The sequence below is a fragment of the Rhincodon typus genome, chromosome 13, assembly GCF_021869965.1.
Source record: "Rhincodon typus isolate 14 chromosome 13, sRhiTyp1.1, whole genome shotgun sequence".
NCBI classification, from domain to species: domain Eukaryota; kingdom Metazoa; phylum Chordata; class Chondrichthyes; order Orectolobiformes; family Rhincodontidae; genus Rhincodon; species Rhincodon typus.
In genome coordinates, this window is record NC_063344.1 from 62,795,394 (window position 1) to 62,817,097 (window position 21,704).

At 41.3% G+C, this 21,704-nt stretch overlaps 1 protein-coding gene across 4 annotated transcripts in view; it reads left to right on the forward strand.

Moving 5' to 3' along the window:
- LOC109923890 (YEATS domain-containing protein 2) overlaps positions 1–21,452 on the forward strand; it is a 34,100-nt gene extending 12,648 nt beyond the window's left edge. The window contains exons 3-14 of one of the 4 annotated variants that reach the window (XM_048604759.1): positions 1,725–1,817; positions 3,733–3,987; positions 4,560–4,678; positions 5,649–5,810; positions 7,392–7,503; positions 8,973–9,017; positions 10,093–10,126; positions 12,325–12,570; positions 15,420–15,578; positions 17,057–17,154; positions 20,969–21,076; positions 21,217–21,452. In XM_048604759.1, coding sequence (XP_048460716.1) covers positions 1,725–1,817; positions 3,733–3,987; positions 4,560–4,678; positions 5,649–5,810; positions 7,392–7,503; positions 8,973–9,017; positions 10,093–10,126; positions 12,325–12,570; positions 15,420–15,578; positions 17,057–17,154; positions 20,969–21,076; positions 21,217–21,234 — 1,449 coding nt within the window. In that variant the 3' untranslated portion in view covers positions 21,235–21,452. Of the gene's footprint in view, positions 1–1,724; positions 1,818–3,732; positions 3,988–4,559; positions 4,679–5,648; positions 5,811–7,391; positions 7,504–8,972; positions 9,018–10,092; positions 10,367–12,324; positions 12,571–15,419; positions 15,579–17,056; positions 17,155–20,968; positions 21,077–21,216 lie in introns of all 4 variants that reach the window. The other 3 variants (XM_048604758.1, XM_048604757.1, XM_048604760.1) reach the window with 3 other exon arrangements.
- Positions 21,453–21,704: the final 252 nt, after the last annotated feature.

Genomic DNA, 21,704 nt, shown 5'->3' on the forward strand with positions numbered 1-21,704 from the left:
ATGGTTAAAGAATGGGTAAAGAATATGAGAGTATTCTAGCAAGAGACATAAAAACAAATGGTAAAAATTTCAATAGATATATAAAGCGATTGGTGAAAGTAAACGTAGGCCTAGAAAACAAAACAGGGTGAAACTATAAAAAGAATAGGGAAATAGCAGAGACATTAAGCAAATAATTTCTGTGGAATTTAATGTGGCTAATGGTAAACCTCACCTGCTGTCTAGAGAGTGCCACTGTACCTTTTGTTTTGAGAAGGACTGCTGCATGTAGTACCAATCACAAACTTAACTGGACAGCGATGTGTCTTCCATGGGATCAAAGACCCTGGAGAGGAAGTGCCGCTGGCTGAGAGCTGCCTGCTAATCAGATGCTAGTGTTATTTCATTGGTTGGCAGCACATGCAGGGAGGGTGTGGCTGCTCCTTGTAACGCATCAGGAGCCAGGATCACTGGAGGTCTGAACCATGGGTGTGATGACAGGAAGGGTATCACAGGTTGGGAGTTACGGGGAATAAGGGGTTTGTTTTTCAGCAGCAGTAGAGGAGTGGCTCTCAGTGGGTTATGGAAAACAATCAAGGGACTAGAGTTAAGGTCACAATCAAATCAGCAATGATCTTATTTAATGGCCTATTTCTGCTCATAGTTCTTGTGGTCTTTGAAAGTTTGATAAAGGGAACCAATGGATATAGTTTTTTTGAACTTTCAAAACGCATTTGAAAGAGATTGTTCCACAGAAATGGGACTCAGGGGATCAGGGTTAATAAATTGTCATGGATTGAGGGTTGGTTAATGGCTAAAAACCAAATAAAAGAAATAAATGATACATTTTTGGGTTAGGTCACTAATTAGCAGGGTGCTACAAGGATCAGTCCTTGGATCTTAGCTTTTTATAATAAGAACATAAGACTTAGGTGCAGAAGTAGGCCATTGAGCTCATCGAGTCTGCTGTGTCATTCATACAATCTGTATTAATTATTTAAGTGAGAGTACTGAATGTAACGTATCCAAGTTTGTTGACAATAGAAAGTTAAATGGGAAATAAACTGATGGAGAAGACGCCAAGATAATGCAGGGTGATATAGACATCTTGAGTGAGTGGACAACAGTATGGTGGATTGAATGCAATCTAAGTGTGAAGTAATCGACTTTGGTAGGAAAAATTTTTAAAAATGCAACTTATTTTTTAAATGTTGAGAGACTGGGAAACGCTTCTATTCAGAGGAGTGAAAGGTAATCTAATTGAAACATAAAATTCTTAAGGGTGTCAAGCCAGAGTAGATGTTGAGAAAATGTTTCCCTTGCTGAGGAATCTACAACCAAGAGGTCACATTCTTAGAAAACAGGGCCAACTGTTTGTGACTGACATGAAGAGAATTTTTTTTCACTCAGTGTTGTGAATGTATGCAGCTCTCTGCCCCAGAGAGTTTTGGCTGTTCGACTGAATGTATTCAAGGCAGAAGCTGATATTAAGATGTTTAGATATTAAGAGAAGCGGGGATGATGTGGGGAATAGAATTGTGAAAGAAGATCAGTAATGATTTTATTGAATGACAGAGCAGTCTAGGAGGGCAAAACGGTCTGTGTTTTGATGTAGTGACATCCAGAAGGAGATTTAGTAACTCCAGAAAATGAAATGTTCTTTTAAGAATAGCATAATTTGAAGAAAATATTTACAAACAGTTATTTATGTGATGAGTGGTTTGACTATCTATTTGTACTTAAAGCGTCTGAATGAAGCCAGAAGAATGATGGACAAACTTCGTGCCTGCATTGTGGCCAATTACTATGCGTCGGCTGTGCAATCCAAGATGACTGAGGTAAGGAGGACGAAGCAGGTCATCTGCTTGACCAGGTTTTTACTCTCAATGTTCTCATGTAATTCATGTCACATTTCTTGGGTCAGTATCTGTATGACCTTGTAATAACTGTCAATAGGATTACATAAAGGTGATTGATTATTAAGAATCCATTTAAACTGATAATATCAAATCCAAAGTCCTGATGTTTAACTGGATTATTGAATCTAAATGAAAGGTGGAAGGGATAGAAGGGATTGGATTTAAAGCATTGATTTATGACTTTGCCGATAAATCATTAGGCTAAAGCATTACAGCACAGCTTTTATTCTAGCCTTGGACTCAAACGAGATGGAATAATATGGTTGCATGCTGCTGAGACAATGGTAAGTTAATGAGGAGGTAGCAGAAACTTTTTCCTCCTTAGATGCGCAAATTCTACTGTGAGACTGGGGTGTAGCTATCAGATCAATTTTGTTCAAGATAACATAGAAAGATAAACCAAATAAGTTTAGACTAGATGATATAATAAGATTTATGAAGGGAATGTATTAGGAATCATACTTCTGCATTTTCAGGTGCTGTTTGATGAGGCAGTTCATGAGGTTTGTTATAAAAGTTCAGATATAGACCTCAAGAGAGGACTTAGTAGTCTGGATAGAGAATGACACTAAAAAATGGATGGAGACCTAAAAATTCAGATGTATAATTCTCTCAAATTATACAGACAAGTAGGAATGATGTGAGGAGGGACTTAAGATGCTGTGACTGTTTCCAATAAACCGGAGAAGAAATGACATGAGGTTGTGCCAGGATGATTAGGGCAGATTATTTCCTCTTGTTGGGAGTTGGGAAGGAGTATAATCAAGTTAATTCTTTTACTGGTAGAGAACCTGCATGAACTGGTTTTACCTTAAGGTTATGAGATTTTTTTTGTGCAACAAGTGTATTGGAGCTTTTGTACTGTGAATTGCTGAATCCGAGACTATTGCATCTTTGAAGAAAAGAATAAGGCTAAGTATTTGAAGCTTAGACAGATACATGGAAATGAGCAGTAGTTTTAGATTGCTTTCACAAAAAGTCAACATATGACGATAAGCCAAATGGTTTCCTTGAGTGGAATACATTTCTATTGTGTGTGGGTCTTTACCTTTTGTCCTGGATTTCTGATTACAATAAATGAGCTGGTGTGCAGCCAGTCATATTTCCTTAGAGGGATAAACCACTGCAAATCATGACTGTGCATTAGTTGGTGTTATCATAATCAAAATGTGACTGGTGCTTTGAAAGCGAATTCAATCAAAGCTGATAGGCAACTTCATTCTCTGTGACAAATAAAAGCTACCCAGCAGCATAATCCAAGGGTCAGGTTGTGGTCTTGAGTTTTCGATTCTCTGCGTTAAAAATCAGGTGCTCTGAGAATTTACCTCCAGCAATTTACTATCACAAATTGTTTCCAAAAATTTACTCAGGTGCCAGAAGAATTTAAGATTGCTTCTTCTGTTTAACACGGTCAACCCACTTTAAGTAGTACAGTATAAGTTTAATTATTAATGCTGGAAAGAGGTATTTATATCTAAGGACTATCTAGGAAATACTGGCAGACTTTGTTTTGGATTGGGAAGGATATTAACACATAATTTCTTAGAAACCGACATTAGCTTTTCCTTGAGAATATGCATTTATTTGACAAATTTGCTTAATCAGTGATCAAATTGCAAGAACATAGTTATGGAGTATGCTCTTATCATGGAGTAGGTTCTTCATTAAAGGTGTTGCTTTTCATCAGGACAATATGACTGATGTCATTGCCATTTCTTGGTTGAATTGTTAGAACCATTCTTCACTGTTGTCCAAGAGGGTTACCTTTGGTTAGTTTAACCTTGCTGACCTGAATTTGTGATCAACTAAACCAGGCTGTGTGATTTTCTTTTAGGGCCCAAAGCCGTATGATCCTACTGTCTTCAATCATCCAGTCATCAAGAAATTTTTAGAATCTCCTTCCCGGTCATCCTCTCCAGGCAATCAACGATCTGAAACTCCATCAGCCAACCAGTCAGAAACAGATTCAGTCAGTCACCAGGCGGACACCTTTCTGGACAAAGAGAATGATCAGGAACAGCTCACTGCAGCAAGCGAGGACATTCAAACGTATAGGTCCGAGAAAAGAGCAGGGAGGAACACTGGCCAGGTACAGTGGTCTCACGTGGATCCCTCAGTGTGTTGGGAGAGTACTTGGTTGGGACTAAAACATTGTGTCCACACTGTAGATAGGCAAATAGTAATGAGAGCTATGGTTGACCCCAGAGGTCTTGAGCCCCCAAAAACTGCTATGGCTCCTACTCCTGAGTATGTGGGTGTCACATGAAGCGTGGTGTCCATGCATGTCTACAGTCAAATGGCCTGCCCTCAAGTTCACAGAACAAATGATCACTTGAATGAGCTACGAGAGAGCATCAGAACCGAGGATTCGTCGACAATATTGAGGAGAATAAAGCAGCAGCAAATGGAGTTGTGCATGGGTGTAATCCCACTGTGCTGAAATGCCAGTCTCTCTGGATGGAATGGAGCAACACAAACTGGTTATGAGAATTGGCAGAGTTGGGTTGCTGGTTTTCTGACTTAGCTATGTGTAGTCCAAGGAAGTGGGAAAAGGCATATGGAGGAAATGCGATGGTGAGGGATTGAAATGGAATATCAATGCAATATCAAACAAGGTACAGCACCTTTATCTCAATATTTATAATTTACTGTCTTTCCTAGGATACCTTTGGAGTCCCAACCCCACAGGAGATAGAACAAAGATGTACCTACCTCACCACCAGTGAAGATCCATCACGCCTTTACATCAAGAAGACAATTGTTGTTGGCAACGTTTCAAAGTCAGTACTTGGGTTTTCTTGGAGTCTGTCTGCATCTCTTAATGTTTTGCATTTCTTTTTCTTTTTGTCTGATCTCCTTCCCCTTTGATGGCAGTGGAAGTGCAATTGAAGATGATCAGGACATAACACGAAAAGACGAATTGATGTTCAATATTTTGTTCACTGCAAACAGAACACCGCAGTAACTGTGGCAGAGACCCCAGAGAAAAGGTGAAATCAGCGATTGTCCAGGTTTTCCACGGATCTTCTGCCATAGTTGTAGTGGGCACTTAGTGGAGACCTGTGGAACTCGTGTCCCCTGAAGTCTGTATGCAATACGTAGGTGATGTAGTATATCATAATGTTCTGTGCTTCAGTGGACAGAGTATAAATTTCAGTTAAAAGGGGTAGGTTTCTCATTATTTCAACCCTGCTCATTGTTAGAGGTATAAGTATTAAGGTGTTGTGAATCAAAGGTGGGTAAATCAAGTTGAAGTGCAGATCGCTCCTAAAGTGACTGAATTGTCTTTTTCTGTTCTTAGACTGGACTTCAACTGAAGTCTACTCAGTGAATTGTAAAGATTATCTTAGCGAATTTCCACTCTACTTTTCTGGTTATTTATTCAGTCAATGTTTTAACTTAAATTATCCAGGCACTGAAATTAATGATCTGCTTCTGTTCGTCAGTTCTTCTCCCAGTCCCTTTGTTAATTCCTGCTTCCAATCTCTGTCCCTGCTTGAATTTTGTTTCTTTTCTCAGTCTTGCAGTGCTGTTTCCTGCTTTTTACCTCAAGTGCTGGACAAATGCTTTTTTTTCTGCTTTGCTGAGTGATTTCTGCTCTCTTTCCTGGTCAGCCTGGGATAATTCTGTCAGAGTCTCACCACCATTGGGCGTTTCACGTCTGTAACATCCTGAAAGAAGTTGAGGTGATTCGTCAGTGAAATGTGATGCTTGTTTTGTCTTTAATTGATTGTATTTGTTACTTTATAGGTATATTCCCCCAGACAAGAGGGAGGAGAATGATCAGTCCACCCATAAGTGGATGGTTTATGTGCGAGGTTCACGGAAAGAACCGACAATTGATCATTTTGTGAAGAAGGTCTGGTTCTTTCTACATCCCAGCTATAAGCCAAATGACCTGGTGGAAGTCAGGTGAGCCTCCCTGTATCTCATCTTGGACTTCACTTCTATTCTGTGCAGGGCACCTATCAAGTTGTTTAAAGTCAGGTAGACGGTCAGGCGTGCAGAAGTCAGATACCTTGTACAGCATATAGATTTGAGAATTGTACTATCCTAGAGCTAATACAAGAAGTTAGAGGATTAATAACTATATAACTTAATTAAAATTTTAAACAATTATTAATAGAATTTATTGCCTTATAAATTGAGAGTGGATTTTTTTTTCCTGGTTGAAAAAAAATCAGTTTGGTTCCCTTTGATTATGGAGTAAGTTTGGCCCTTTTTACTTTTATTCAGTGATAGTAAGACTTTTGATGTACATCATTTGTATCAGATCCTCTCGGAAACACCTAGGCATTTGGTTGCCAAGTTCCTAAGGAGCAGTGCTGGCAAATTGGTGCAGGGAACCATCAGGCTTGAGCTATAAACAGTGTGTAGTTCCCCCGACTCTGTCCCATCAAATACTCCAAGATCAGGGATGGCACAAATCTAACCAGTCCTCGAGTATCTAAAGGATTGGATGACCCAAAGTAGATATGGAGTTGGACAGAAAAGTTAGTTCACAAGAACGCATGACTTAGGAGCAGAAATAGGCCATTCAGCCCTTCAAGGACAGTCTGCCATTCTATAACGTTATGGCTAATGTAATTATGGTGTGACTGCACTTTATTGATTGCTGCCCGTAACCCTTGACTCTGTCTAACTCTGCCCTGAACATGTTCAATGACCTTGCCTCTCTGTGACAATCTGAGACAAATGGACTGAGTTTTAAAAGGCTTGCCTCGCAGCGACAACATGCTGGAGGTGGCCTAAGCAAACTGAGAGTTGGCAATCAGCCCCCTCATCAAGTGCTACACTTGACAGCTGTCAGCCAGCCAGATTAGCTGGTGGCTTTAGCAATCTGAGCAGCACTAGAGCTCAGTACTGAGCGCTGCTGGGACTACAGGGAAGTCATTGGAGAGCATTGATGGCTCCCGGCCTTCAGGGTGGAGAACGGGCTTGGGATGGGGTGATAATAACCTGATTCATACAGGACACCTCCTCAGTCCACAGTGATGGGCCCCCTTCCCACCTTTTGACAAAGTTTTTAAAAAAGAAAGGCACAGTCAGACAGATGCCATTGCCCAGCGTTTTATGGCAATGGATGAGGTCTGATGGCCTTTAGCTGGCAATAATTGGCTAATTTACACCCTCAGTAGGCCTAAATGTGGACAGGGTCATGGCAGCATTACCCAGTATTATTGAAAATGGTTTAGGGGTGCATGGGAAGATGAAGGGCTGGCCACTAATGTATTTTTCCTGCTTCCCATGTTGCAAATATGCCCAGAAATGAGGTCTATAAAATCCAGCCCAAGCTCCTTCTCCTGTTTTAGCACAATCTTTGTGAACAGATGTTTTGTCATTTTGGCTGGAATGTCCAGAACGAGAGTATGTTGTCAAATTTAGTAGCTGGTGGAAAAGTGATTAATAAGTTACATAAGCAATGGTTTATTTATGTTCTCACTTATTTTTCCACGTGGATTGATTTTCGTTTTTTTTTAATTTTCTGATTAGTGAACCACCGTTTCACTTGACCAGACGAGGCTGGGGTGAATTCCCTGTACGTATTCAGATTCACTTCAGGGACCTGCGCAACAAGAGAATAGACATCATTCACCAACTGAAGGTACAGCAGTAGTTGGTTGAAGCTCTGCCCTATATATTTTCTCTTGTTAATCTGTTAGTGACAGGTTCGAAACAACAAAGAGCAATCACTTATCACTGTAATCAGATCATTTCGGACGCTGGGACAAAGGGAGCTTTCATCACTGAAATCAATAGATTTTTATTTGGTAAAGGTATCACAGGATAGAGAGCTAAGATGGGTGAGTGCTGATCTAATTGAACGGTAGAGAAGCTTAAGAGGCTGTTTCTTTTCCCTGTAGCCTCTGCCCCTAGCTTTGATAACATCGACATTGTACAGTCTGCTCAGCTTGTGTTGAATTGAACAGTGAATGTATGCCTGTTAAAAAAAGCATCATCAGGATACCCTTTAGAGTATTTTACAGAAAATGTAAAGGTTCTGCAGTGTAGCTAATGTAATATAGGGAAACATGGCAGCCAGTTTTCTCACAGCAAACTCCCATAACTAGCAATCAGTCTGTATTTCATAGAATCCCTGCAAAGTGGAAGCAGGCTTTTGGTCCATTGAGCCCAGACCTTTGTCCTACCCAAGCACCTCCCTGCATTTCCCACAGCTAATCCACCTAGCCTGCACATCCCTGAACACTGGGCGATTTAGAATGGCCAATCCACCTAGCCTGCATATCTTTGGAAACCGGAGCACCTGGAGGAAAGCCATATAACACGGGGAGGATGTGAAAATTCCATCCAGCCAGTCGCCCAAGAGTGGAATTGAACCTTGGTCCCTGGGGCTGTGAGGCAACAGTGCCTGCCACTGTGCCACCCTATTGATGATGTTGGTTATGGTATAAATATTTCCCAAGATAATAACGCAATTTCATCCTGAATATTGCTGTTGGATCTTTTGTTTTCTCCTCCTAACTAGGTAGTCAGGACCTTGCTTTAATGTCTCATCAAATGGATTGCAGCTACAGCACTGCAAGATGCACTGGCATGAACCTAGATGATATGTTTGTGTCCAATAGTGGAGCCTGCACCCTTAGCCTATCTGAAGATGCTATCTCTGAAACTTGCTTGCAGGATATGAACACTCTTGTGGAACTACCTCTACATTGACTCAGAGTGCCTCCAAGCTTAAATAATAGGCACAGAATAAAGATCATTCAACTACATCACAGTAAATGAATTCCTCACAACTCCAGTGCAATATTTCAATTTCCAACATTGACCATCATTTGCATGAGGTTTGCCCAATTGGGTCTGTATTAGTCTTGTGATTGAAACTCACATTACTGCCTGCAAAGATAGAGGAGTCAGACCTAAACGTTTACCCATTGCTACTCGAGTGGAAAATCTAGCCCATTAACTTGACATCAGTTTGGGCTGGATGTATGTGAGATTCTGAGCCACTCTTGTATTTAGCTCCCTCGCTACCATTTGCTTTTTTCAATGTTCATGTTGGGTGCACACAGCTTTCACTTTACTGATATAAGTTTAATTTTTTTCCCACAGCTGGATAGAACATACACTGGCTTGCAGACTCTTGGTGCAGAAACGGTATGTTTTAATCTCTCTCTCTCTCTCTTTGTCTCTCTCTCATTCCCTCTGCAGCTTTCTCTTTCTTTTACTCCATTTAGTAGCTTCACAGCTGTAGAGTCTGACACATTATACTGAGTTCACCAATTATTTAAGTATGAACCTGGACACAATCTGGGTCAGCCATCCAATATCGAGAACAAGTTGTATAGAAGCAAGTCTGGAGAAGGAATCCTGGTTGAGATTTTCTTCATATCCTGTCCACAGAGGTTTGATACAGTCACGCTGCTGTAATGGCTGATAGCTTATGCAAGAAAAATTTAATCTCTTACTTATGTTAATAACTTAGAAATCACAATAATGTATGATAATTAGGTGAATGGTATATCCACAACAATGACTTTCCTTTCATCACTTGTGTAAGTGTTGGTGTTGACCTTTATTTAAGATAAGTGAATGAAGTTCTTTCTTGGCTGCTGGCCAACTCTTGAGTTGTGCTTTTGTCCAGCAATATCGCCAACACAACTTGGGGACGTGTAGACTCTGGCAATTACATGATTTTAAAACTCTTGTTCTTTGTTTCGAAATTCATGGCCATGCCCCTCTGTTGTCGTGGTCTCCTCTTGAGGTGTAACCTTGTCAGATCTCTGCATTTCTCCAAGTCTGGCCACTTGAATCCCTGATTTTCATTGCTCACCATTGACGGCTGTCTCTTCAGCTGTTTCGGTCCTCAGCTCTGGAATTCCTTCCATGAGCATTTTCCTTCCTGTTTATTTTTTTTTTCCATCCTTTTTTAAACCCCTCCAGCTCTCTGACTTTCTTCTAAGATACTCTGTAAAATTTGTTTGACCAATTTTGGGATCACCTGTTCTACTGTGATTTTGTGGTTTGGTGTCAGATTTTCTGTGAAGATCTTTGGGATATTTTACAATGTTAAAGGCACAATATAGATACAAGTTGGTTTGAGAATTCGTGTTTGGATTCCTGCCCATTTTAACACTCAGTCTTGTCCTGTGCATCTTTCTATATCTGATTTATTGATATGAAGTTTGAGTGCTGAAATGACAGTGTTCTTTGTGTGTTCCCCTTGGAACAGGTGGTTGACGTTGAACTGCACCGTGACTCTCTTGGTGAGGACTACCTTCCCACAGCTCTGGCTCCTTCTGGCTCCTCTACAGTACTTCTTTCTTCATCCTCCTCTTGCTCCTCCTCTTCCAGCAGGACACCTCAATCTGTCACCCCTGTTCAACCTGCAATGTCCTCCACTCCCCCAATGACATCAGCAGGAGCAGTGCACGTGTCTCTAGCAACTTTGAGTTCTGCTGCTGGGAAGCAGTCTCATGACTCTCTGGGATTTACTTCAGAAAAAGGTGAACCACACAGGCCCGTGTACAAACCTCATCCTAAACATGGAATCATGTGAGCATGTACAACCAAAATCATACAGAGGCTGACATTTATGTACAAGCTCAAATCAAACATGGAACCTCATATGTATGTATAAGTCCTTAATCCTCATGAGGAGTCACATCAATCAAAGCAAATCGCTGTAGATGCTGGAAATCTGAAATAAAAACAGAAAGTGCTGAAGAAATTCTCCGGTATGGCAGCAGCTGTGGAGCAAGAAACAGAGTTAATGTTTTGACAAGAGTCCTATCTCCACAGATCTTGCCAATCTGCTGAGTTTCTCTAGCATTTTCTGTTCTTATTTCAAAGAGTGACACACTTGGATATATAAACCTGAAAGAAAAATAGAACTACTGGTGTGTGCACAAATCCCTAGACCCAGTCATGGAGTTAGGTACATAGCAGTGCAATGTTCAACCAACCCCAGCCACCACATGCACGCGTATGCGCATGCACATACGCACACACAATCAAGTGGTCATGCACACATTTGTACAAATCCCAAAGCAAAACACTGTCACATATGTGCATAATTTGAAACCAAGTATAGACGTACATTGATGTGTGTAATCTCTAAAACTAAACATGGTGCTTCACACACATCCGTAAACTCCAAAATCAAACACTAAGTCAAACATGTATGTACAGGTGGAAGCAAACATGATGTTACATAGGTATACATATGTACAAACCTCAAAACCATATAAATGTGGCAGCTCAGTGGTTAACACTGCTGCTTCACAGTGCCAGGGACCCAGGTTCGATTCCACCCTCGGGTGATTGTGTGGAGTTTGCACATTCTTCCCATGACTGCGTGGGTTTCCTCCGGGTGCTCCAGTTTCCTCCCACAGTCCAAAGATGTGCAAGTTAGGTGGATTGGCTGTGCTAAATTGCCCATAATGGCCAGGAATGTGCAGGCTAGGTGAGTTGGCGACCGGAAGTGCAGGGTTACAGGGATGGGTTAGAGGGGTGGGTCTGGGTAGGTTGCTGTTTGGTGGATCGGTGTGGACTCGATGGGCTGAATGGCCTGCTTCCACATTGTAGGGATTCTGTTCTATTCTAAATATGCACACGCTGAGATACACTTTTATGAAAATTCAAACCAATGACTGAAAGGCATATGTATTTAAACATGTTCCAGATAGTACAGTGATATTGAGCAGTCTCTAATGTGGCATAACAAAGTCACAAAATTCAGGCATTGTGTTTTTGCAAGTGATTTCTCCTGAGTTAATTTGTCAGGATAACTATGCAGTTCCTGTAAGGGGCGGGTGTAACTGTTCAATGAAAGTCTTTTAGCAATAATGGGATAATTTATTTTAAAAAATGCATCTGAAAGGTAGAATTATTTAAATTCCAACCCCATGTTGATGGGGGACGATTGACTGAGTGACTCCCTGGAAGACCTATGAAAACAACCATCAAGACAGAGGAGGAACAAATAAATACCTTAATTCCCATCCCCCAAGCCTAGAGGCACTGAGACAAACTGTAATGTTTCAACTTTTGCTTTGATCAGTATTATACAGGTTAGGAAATGAAGCTCGGGCCTTTCAATATAGTAGTTGAATCAATGCGGGTAAATGCAGTTAAGATACATTGACACAAACACAGAAAGTGCTGGAGAAATTCAACAGATCTGACAGCATCTGTGGGGGGAGAAACAGGTAACATTTTGAGTCTGGTACAACTCTTCTTCCGTTCATATCGGACTTGAAATGTTAACTCTGCTTCTCTCTTGACAGATGTTGCCAAATTTGCTGAGTTTTCTCCAGCATTTTCAGTGTTTGCCCTCGATTCCTATGGTTGAGGAAGATTTTGTATGAACAAGTCCTTAAGGAACAATATTATGAAGGATAAATGGAAGACTTCATTCCTGTAGATGTAATGAAATATGTTTCTGTTTCTTTCATATTTTCAGTTAAGTTGGAAATCCCTGTTAAAAGTGAAATGGGTCCTAGCAGTCACTCAGGACAGTCTTCCCTGGAGCGCACACCAACCAGACCAGTGGCCACTCAGAAGGTCACGTTTGGAACTCATGGAAACTCAGCGTTCCAACCGATCACTGCCAGTTGCAAGATTGTCCCTCAGGGGCAGCTTCCCAGCCCTTCTGATTCTCCAGGGAAGTCCTTCCAGCCCATCACCATGAGCTGCAAAATTGTGTCAGGTACACCTACTCTCAACATTAAAGGTGAAACGCACAATGCTGGAAAGTCTGAAAACTCAGTCTGATCCACGTCGTGAGCTGGGGGCTGTGTTATCAAGTATTGTGGAGTTGAAAAGGATAATTCTGGAATATACCATGTCTGACACCATTTGTCAGCTGTAATAAGGTCGAGGGGGAAGAACTCATTTATAGGATTGACAAAAGCAAAGAGAGAAGATGATTGTGGGTCATACCATCAGATGATTCAGTTCCAGCCTCTCTTTCCCTTGCACATGCTGCCCAACCTGCTGTATGCCTTCAGGTGTCTCTGTTATTCCAGTGGTGTCAAAAGCAAATAGGTGTTTAAACAAAAGCAAAAGAATTATAGAAACAATGGGAATTACAGAAAGATGGGAATTTTAGAAAGGATAGAAAATTGGCAAGAACGAAGTGTTGGAAAGGATAAAATGTTGTTTTAGAGTAAGAATTTGGAAAGGATGTGAATTTTTTTCCTTTATTCATTAATGGGATCAGGGCATCACTGGCCAGGCAGTATTTATTGCCCAGAGGGCGGTTAACAGTCAACCATATTGCTGTGGGTCTGGAGTCACATGTAGGCCAGACCAGGTAAGGATGGCAGTTTCCTTCCCTAAAGGACATCAGTGAACCAGATGGGTTTTTCCAACAATTGACAACGGATTCACGGTCATCATTAGATTCTTAATTCCAGATATTTTATTGAAGTCAAATTCCACCATCTACCATGGCAGGATTCGAACGCGGGTCCCCAGAACATTATCTGGGTCTCTGGATTAACAGTCCAGTGATAATGCCACTAGGCCATTGCCTCTCATGATATTAATGATGGCATGTTGAAAGGATGCAAGTGATGGAATGCCAAGAATACCTGCAATGCCATAGTGCATTTAGGACCTTGCAATGTTCCAGATTGTTTTCTGGGCATTTAAATCGTTTTGAAGCATATCCACTGTTGTAATGTATGAAACCCAGTACCTAGCTTGTGTAAAACTGAGGTCGCACAGTAGAATTTGAGATTGCGATCAGATAATTGGTTTCAGTGTTGGTTGAATGTTGACCATTGGCCAGAGCACCAGGCTAACTGAACTTTGACCTTGTGCTGGCTTTCTATCAGAGCAGTTTATCTTGTCCTCTTCATTGATCTCTTTTTCACAGTCCTGCAAATGTTTCGTCTTCGGGTAGCTCACTGATTTCCTTTTGAAAGTCACGATTGAATCCCCTTCTATCATCAATTTAGGCAGTATGTTTCAGGCCCTAACCACACTTGGCATGGGGAAAAAAACATGTTACTCATGTCATCTCTTGATTCTTTTTCCAATCAATTTAAATTGTCCTTAGCTTCTGGACTTCTCTGCCAACAGAAATGGTTCCTCTTCATCTACTCAATTTAGACCCCTCAAGATTTCAAATACCTCCATCAAATCCCCTCTTAACCTTCCCTTCACTAAGTACACTGATGCCAACTTCTCCAATTCAATCATGTAAGCTACTCATTTCTGAAGCAATGCTTCTGAATGTTTTCTGTGCACTCTAAAGCCTTCACATTCTTCCTCTAGAGTGGTGCCCAAAGTTAGACCAACATTCTGGTTGTATCTGAATCTGAAAGGTTCATTATAACGTCCTTGCTTTTATCTCTAACTGTTTATAAAACCAGGCTCCCCTCTGTTTTTTGTTAAATATGCTCCTTTAAACTCCCTGAATATCTTTGATGATCTGTGCACGTTTGACTCCTGGGCCTCCTTTGCTCCTGCAGCTCCTTTAGAATTATATCCTTCATTTTATATTGTCTCTCCTCATGCCAAGTTGTAACACTTCACACTTCTCGCCATTAATTTTAACTTGCTGCATGCCCACCCATTCCCAGTCTGCCTAAGTCTTTTTGAAGTTGACAAGTATCTTCCTTACAATTCAAAACATTTTCAAATCTGTGGCCTACTGCACATTCAAAAACTAGTGCCCTGTACAACCAAGTCTAGATTATCAACATACCAAGGAAAGTAGTGAGCCTAGTACTGACCTCTAGGGAACACTGCTTCTAGATTGATAAACAGCCATTCACCACTATTCTATATTTATTGTTATTCAGCCACATTTATTTCCACATTGCTGTTGTCCTTTGTATTTCCATGATTCTATTTGGTGCCACTTTATAACACACTATTTGGAAGTCCATGTCCACTCCTGCTCTTGTTAATTCATATAAGAGCTCAATCAAGTTATTAACCATGTTTTTTTTCCTGCAACAAAACTATGCTGGCTTTCCTTAATTATTTGTTCCATATTTGTCCAAGTGATGACTGTTAATTTTGTCTGCATTATCTTCTCTAAATCTTTCTCACTACCAGACTGACTGGTGGTCTTTGAAATAATGGGATTTGGTTTTGTCCACCTGAGAGGGAAAATGGGATCTCAGTTTAATATCCCACCAATATGCAACATCAATAAACCGCAAGACTCCCTCAAAACTGCAGTGGAGTGACAGCCTTGTAATTCAGAGGCCAGTGTATTTCCATCTAAACTGCAACTGACACGTGATACAGTAATGAACAGGATGGAAAAGATGGAAGTGAAGGAACTATGGTAAAATGTTAAAATCTGGGAATACAGAATTGATGTAATTATGAAAAACCTGAAGAATGGAAAGGACAGGGACAATGAACAGAATCAAACGCATGGAAATAAAGATGATTGTTTTGCTTGGGCCTATACTGGTTGATGCCTGTGCCCACTGATCTGTAGGATGTGCTCAAAATGTGGCTACTGTGAAATTAATGTCTGCGATTTGATGTTGAAATGTGAGCGACTGCATTAATTGTTTTATATCACTGTAGGATCACCAATCTCAACTCCGAGTCACTCTCCTTTGCCACGTACCCCAACGTCTACTCCTGTCCACATGAAGCAAGGATCATCCGTCTCCGTCATGAGTAATCCCTACATTATAGTGGACAAACCTGGACAGGTGATTGGAGTATCAACATCAAACACTGGTATGAACCCTAATGAATTGTATTCACACATGCATGCGCTACAAACTAAAATTTAGTGTCACACTGTGATAGGATAGGGTGCATCCCATTGTTGACTCTAACTTGCCTCATTGTTTGGCTCCAGCTCTTTTGCATGTCTGTTATTTGATGCTCTAGGTTGTTAAAATTGACAATCCCTTTCATTTTCTATTTGTGTCATTATTATACATAACTCAGAGATAGTAGGAACTGTCGATGCTGGAGTCTGAGATAACCAGGTGTAGAGCTGGATGAACACAGCAGGCCAGGCAGCATCAGAGGAGCAGGAAAGCTGACGTTTTGGGTCTGGACCCTTCTTCAGAAAAAAAAAACAATTTTCTGAACCTTGTTATCTTATTATATGTAACGTTGCAATTTTTAAAATTCACTCATGGAATTTGGGTGTCTCTGGCTAGGGCAGCATTTGTTGCCCATCCCTAATCGCCCAGAGGGTAGTTAAGAATGAACCACTTTGCTGTGGGTCTGGAGTCACATGTAGGACAGACCAGGTAAGGATGACAGATTTCCTTACCTAAAGGTCATTAGTAAACGAGATGGGTTTTTCCTGACAATCGATAGTGGTCTCATGGTCACCATTAGTTTCTTAATTCTATATTCTTTATAGAATTCAAATTTTGCCATCTGCCATGGCGGGTTTTAAACCTGAGTACCCAGAACATTAACTGAATTTCTGGACTAATAGTCTAGCGATAATACCACTAGGCCATTGCCTTCCCATTGTATCCTCATCACTTTCCACTGTGTCGTGTCACTAGTTTCAGAAAAGCTGGCTATCAATGTCAGGACAGATATTAGAGCAGGGAGTAGCACTGACTGGAATGTTCTGTGAGAATTTGGCATAGACTTGATTAGCCAAAAACCCTCTTTCTGTGCTGTAAATGACTCTATAACAACAGTCTTTGGATTCTGACTGCTCCAGAGCTGCGGTGAAGCTGAAGTGTGATGTAGTGATGGATAAGCAATGATGCCAAACATTAATGCTGTTTGGTTAGTCAGATGCACTGCACTGGAGTGAATAGGCCAGTGTGAGATAGTTTGTTGCCTCCATATGCTCAGTACCCCAGGATGGAGTGCAGAGACTAATCTGTTAGTGAGCAGATTGCTGTGCCGGATACACACAGTCATGTGTTGAACGATTGATACAAGAATTTAACCCACTGAAGGTTACATTTTTTTATCAGGGTGTTTATGCTGGGCCAAGAAGCAAAAACTTAAATACAGTCGTGCTGAAATCCTGCTGTGAGAGTCCTACAAATCAAACATACTTGTCTGCAATTCTTATCTCTGTAAAGACGTTAACCGATTAATTTTAAAGGTTGAACTAGTAGTCTGTAGAAATGTGCACCATTAGGTTAGGTTGGAATAAATGAAATCTCAACTCACAGTTTGCCTCATAATTTTTCAAGTTCAAATTTATTACCTTGTTGTTTCGTTTGAAGCAGGGAGCCCCACGGCAAAGCAGACAGGCATTTCACAAGGGGCCCGTTCACCCATCCCCAAAATACACGGCAGTAGCTTCATTGCAACAACTGTGAAGGTAAGGGTTTTCCTGTCCTCTTGAGCTAGCTTTGTTGTCAAGTGAAAATGCCTCCTGTTCTGAATCTTGTCTCTTACCAGGGGATGGTCAGGGTACAGACATCTCCCTTGAACCTCTCATTTCATTATGCTGGAAATCAGTAGTTTACTAAACTGACCTGAATGGCTGAGCACCGTAGCTGAGCAAGAGAAGGAATCCTGGTAATTCCAGACTTGGGTGGGGTGGGGGAGATAAAACTTTACCTTCATCCCTTTCAGAATTGCAAAGTCAGAACCTGTTGGAAAACGTTCAGTGGTTTTGTTTGCTTAACAGGCTGTCGATATCTGAAGAACAGGGATTTAAATTGATTGACAAAACAACCAGAAGAGACGTGTGGGCTTTTTTTTCCACCCAGTGTGTTATGATAATCTGGGCTGCACTACATGATACAGTCATGGATGTAGATTTAATAATCAACTTTAAAATGGTATTGGATTAGTATTTGGGAAGTAAAATAATTGCAAGGAAAGACCAGGAATCATAGAACCCCTTGAGTGGATGCAGGCCATTTGGCCCATTGAGACCACACCGCCCTCCGAAGAGCATTCCCTGCCCCCCTAGTCCTATCCTCGTAACTTTGCATTTCCCCATGGCTAATCCACCCAGCCTGCACATCTCTGGTCACTATGGTCAATTTAGCACAGCCAGTCTACCTAACCTGCACATCTAATTAAATAACTGTTCTGAGTTGCTGGCACAGCCACAATGGGCTGAATGGCTCCCTTTTTCCTTGTTGATTCTACTAGCAACTGCATATAACTATATTGTCTGGAAATGCAAGTCTGCACACTGGAGACAGGAGATTGTTTCAAGTAGATCAACCGATATTGGAAATCACTGCCTGTACACTGTGCTGAATGTAGCTGTGTACAGGATAAACAGATGTAGGAAATCATTGTGTCCACAGGACTTTCCTGCCTTACATACAAGTTGTCCTCAATTGTGAATGACTGGTGAATTTGAAGCGATGTCAGAGACTAGTACACACCCAAAGTATCTAAATTAACTGAGACAAAAAGCCAAGTTCAGACAAAGGCCACACAAGGAAAGAAATTATATTTGACTATGACCTTTCACATAATTCACAGCCATTGAGCACTTTTTAGAGTGTATGCAAATATAGCCACAAATTTGATTAGGACTGCACATCTAAGCGTCACTCTGTTCTCACCTGGTATCTGTACACATCCTTCCCAGAGGTGATCACTGAGAAGCAATTGAAGGAGAATTTTGACTGAGTTTTCACTATCTGATCCTTAGACAGAACTAAAGAATTTGGATTCATGCAGTGCCTTTTGTAGCTTCCTTGCCTTTGCTGTAAAGTAGGGGAATGCAGTTGCAAGTTTGTAACAGCAAGCTCCCACAAATTGAAATGAGGCGTATATTCTGTCTGATTAATGTTGTTTGATGTTTGAAGGACAGGGAAGGAACAAACACGAAATCTTATCTTTACATAATGCCTTTCATAACTTGAGCATGTCAGCCACTTATGTAACTTTGGAAGGAATATTGGTCAGCCAACTGGGACAACTGCTAAGCTGTAATTCAAATATAATCCCCCATACTTAAAGGTCCAGAAATTCCATTCAGGATTGCATGCCTTATTTTGGACAAAAAAAACATCGATACATTTTGATGACTTATATTCTGGAAATTCATGGACATGAAGCCTCCTGCTACAATAAGGGAGACATATGCAGGAATTCTCACAGTCAGCAGGAGAGAGGATTATTGCCGAGATCATGTTGCCTTTTGTGACGGTCAGTGTGCTGTATTTTATGTGTTTAAATGTCCAGCAGCACCAGCAATGATTTGACAGCTGCTGGAAAAGAGTGTGTAAGGTAAATGTGGTTGGGATGGCAGGTTGATGGGTCAAGGCATAAGGTGTGAGGTTGATGAAGAGACAGAGTGCCAGGTGGGTTGGAAGGTTACGGTGCCACGCAGGTGAGGAGTTGTCAGGAATGAAGACAAAAATGGTTCTTATTCGGCTAAACAATGCTACATTTAAGCTATGACATCTCTGATTGATGAGCTGCATCTTGGCTCCTTGCTGAAAGCATGGAATCAGGACCTCTCCCAGCTTTAAATCCAACCCAGGAGATAAAGGCCTGAAACCTGGAATGTTTAGTGGCTAGATCTGCCTCAGACGGGCGACAAGTCATGTCTACATGTACAGTCCAAGAATGTGAAATGTTTGAGGAACTCGAAAAACTATTTGGCCAGAAACACGCTTTCCCACAAATTTAGAATACGTAAAGGAGTGATGTATTTGTCATGGATATTTTAATTCAAATAGGCTCCTTATTCTGAAGGACTTGTGCTAATACTTCAATAGTCATATTCTGTCACAAATGTCCTGTTTAAAAAACAAAGTAGTTCCTGGACTGCTTCTAATTTTTAATTGTTCGCCCTGCTTTGAATTTTTTTTAATAAAAATAAATGAACTTCAACATCTGAGCACATCCGGACATTAATTCAGTACGCTTAACACATGGCTGTTAATCCAACTTGCTCACATTGTGAAGTTCATGATTGGGTATTGCAATCATGCAAACATGATTTTCATAATTGACACTTTTACAGTGGCAATAAGAAACCAGAATTTAAGCCTTGGATCTGAAAGCTGTTAACTAAATTCTGTCATTGACCTTTCTGATCATGCCAGTAGCAGACAATAGTATGTTTATATGCGTGTTTATATGAAACATTTTAATATAAAAAAAAGTGCCCCCCCCCCCCCAGACATTTGTAGATGTTTTCCAGGCAGCCATGGGTGCCAAGCTAAAGAAATAGATCTTGGAAAGTGTGATGCCAGTTTTAATGAGTGTGTTAAAAGGCAGGAGGACAGTATAGGGTTAGAGCAAAGCAGCGAGATTTGGAGCACAGAGCCGAGAGAACTGAGAGTAGAGCCATCAGTCAATCGGTAGGGTGGTGGGGGGGAAATGTGCTTAATGCCAGAGGTGGAGGCCTGGCAAGTTATCAGGGAAGTGATAAAATCATTAAGAGATGAAAATTTTAGCTTGGAGTTGTCAACTGACCAAAAGCCAATGTTAGCCAGTGAACCAAGAGTGATGAGTTAGTAGAACCTTGTGCAGGAGAGGACAAGGCCACCAAGCTTCTGGATGAATTGAGAGTGGAAGGATGATACGCTCTCCAAAGAGCATTAGAACACCACAGGCTGGAGCTGATAAAGCACAAAATTAAACTGTTCCTGCTGTTATAGGTTAAGTGGTTAAAAAGATATCTTTTAAAGGTTAAAGATTTTTATTCACTCATGGGATGTGGGTGTCACTGGCTGGCCAGCATTTATTGCACATCTCTAGTTGCCCTCAATGTTTATGTACTGTTGAAAATTCTGCACCCTGTACCTTGCAGTTTGGCATTTCTTCCCATATATTGTACACAGCCTGTGTGATTGTATGGTTCATGCAATCTATTTTAGTGCTCTGACCCTGCTTTCTCAGGGATAGAAAAATATCACTTAATCAAATTGTCATCTTCACATAAAGTAATGAGTGGAAACATTGCAATGCTGAGTATAAATGCTTTATTTCTTAGGCTGGTTTCCATTGTTGCCTCTGAAAGGCCTGCAGTCTGTCTCTCAACATCACCTGTGGCTTCAGGTGTGGAGTAGCCTATGTGATGCTTCTCAGTGTGAGGACTGACCATCGTCTAGCACTCCCTGTCTATGCTAAATTCTAGTAGTGCAGGATCAACTGTTCTCAATGAGAGGACTAGCGATTGACAGTTCAACTTTTGTAACTTTTCTTTTTAGCAGGAAGATGCACTCTTTGCAGCTATGCCCCCGTTGTGCCCCATTGGAAGCCATTCCAAGGTTCAGAGCCCCAAACCTGTGACGGGGGGTCTCGGAGGATTCACCAAGGTAGGAGTTGGGAATTACCTGCTTCAGATAAGGGTGCTGTGATTAAAATCCTGCTTTCACTTACGGATCTTGTTCATGTGGTTATTGGTCCTGTGAATGTGGTGGTCCATTTGCTATTCTGTTTCCCTGAACTGTTTCAGCATGGTCCTGCACTATGAGATGGCACGATAACAAGTCATTCTTGCATACAAGCCTCAAGCTGCGCAGTTATACAGCTACTCCAAGGGGTCATACTTGCTGAGTGGCATGCTGACGTCGTCCTTGGCATTGACAAGCAAGTTTCTGCCGCGCACGGATCTTGGGAGTTCTGTGTAGAATTCAGCCATAGAAAAATTTAGCGTTCGGAGTGGAGTTAATAGCTGTAAGGCGAGACATCTGCCACAATCAAGGTAGGACATTTAACCTTGGAGAGCTGCTAACTCTGTGGTCTCAGTGACATTAATGAGAACTGTGGATACTGCATGGATCACGAGCAGTTCACCCATACTGAGGAGCCCAGGTAAGCCTGTAATCACAGGCTTTACCAACCCATCCAGCGATGCAGGTGAGAAGCTGGAGGTCTTCGACAAGAGGCTGGAGGGCAGCTGGTTAAAAGAAGGGCTGACCTCGGTGATTGCATAGGATGTGC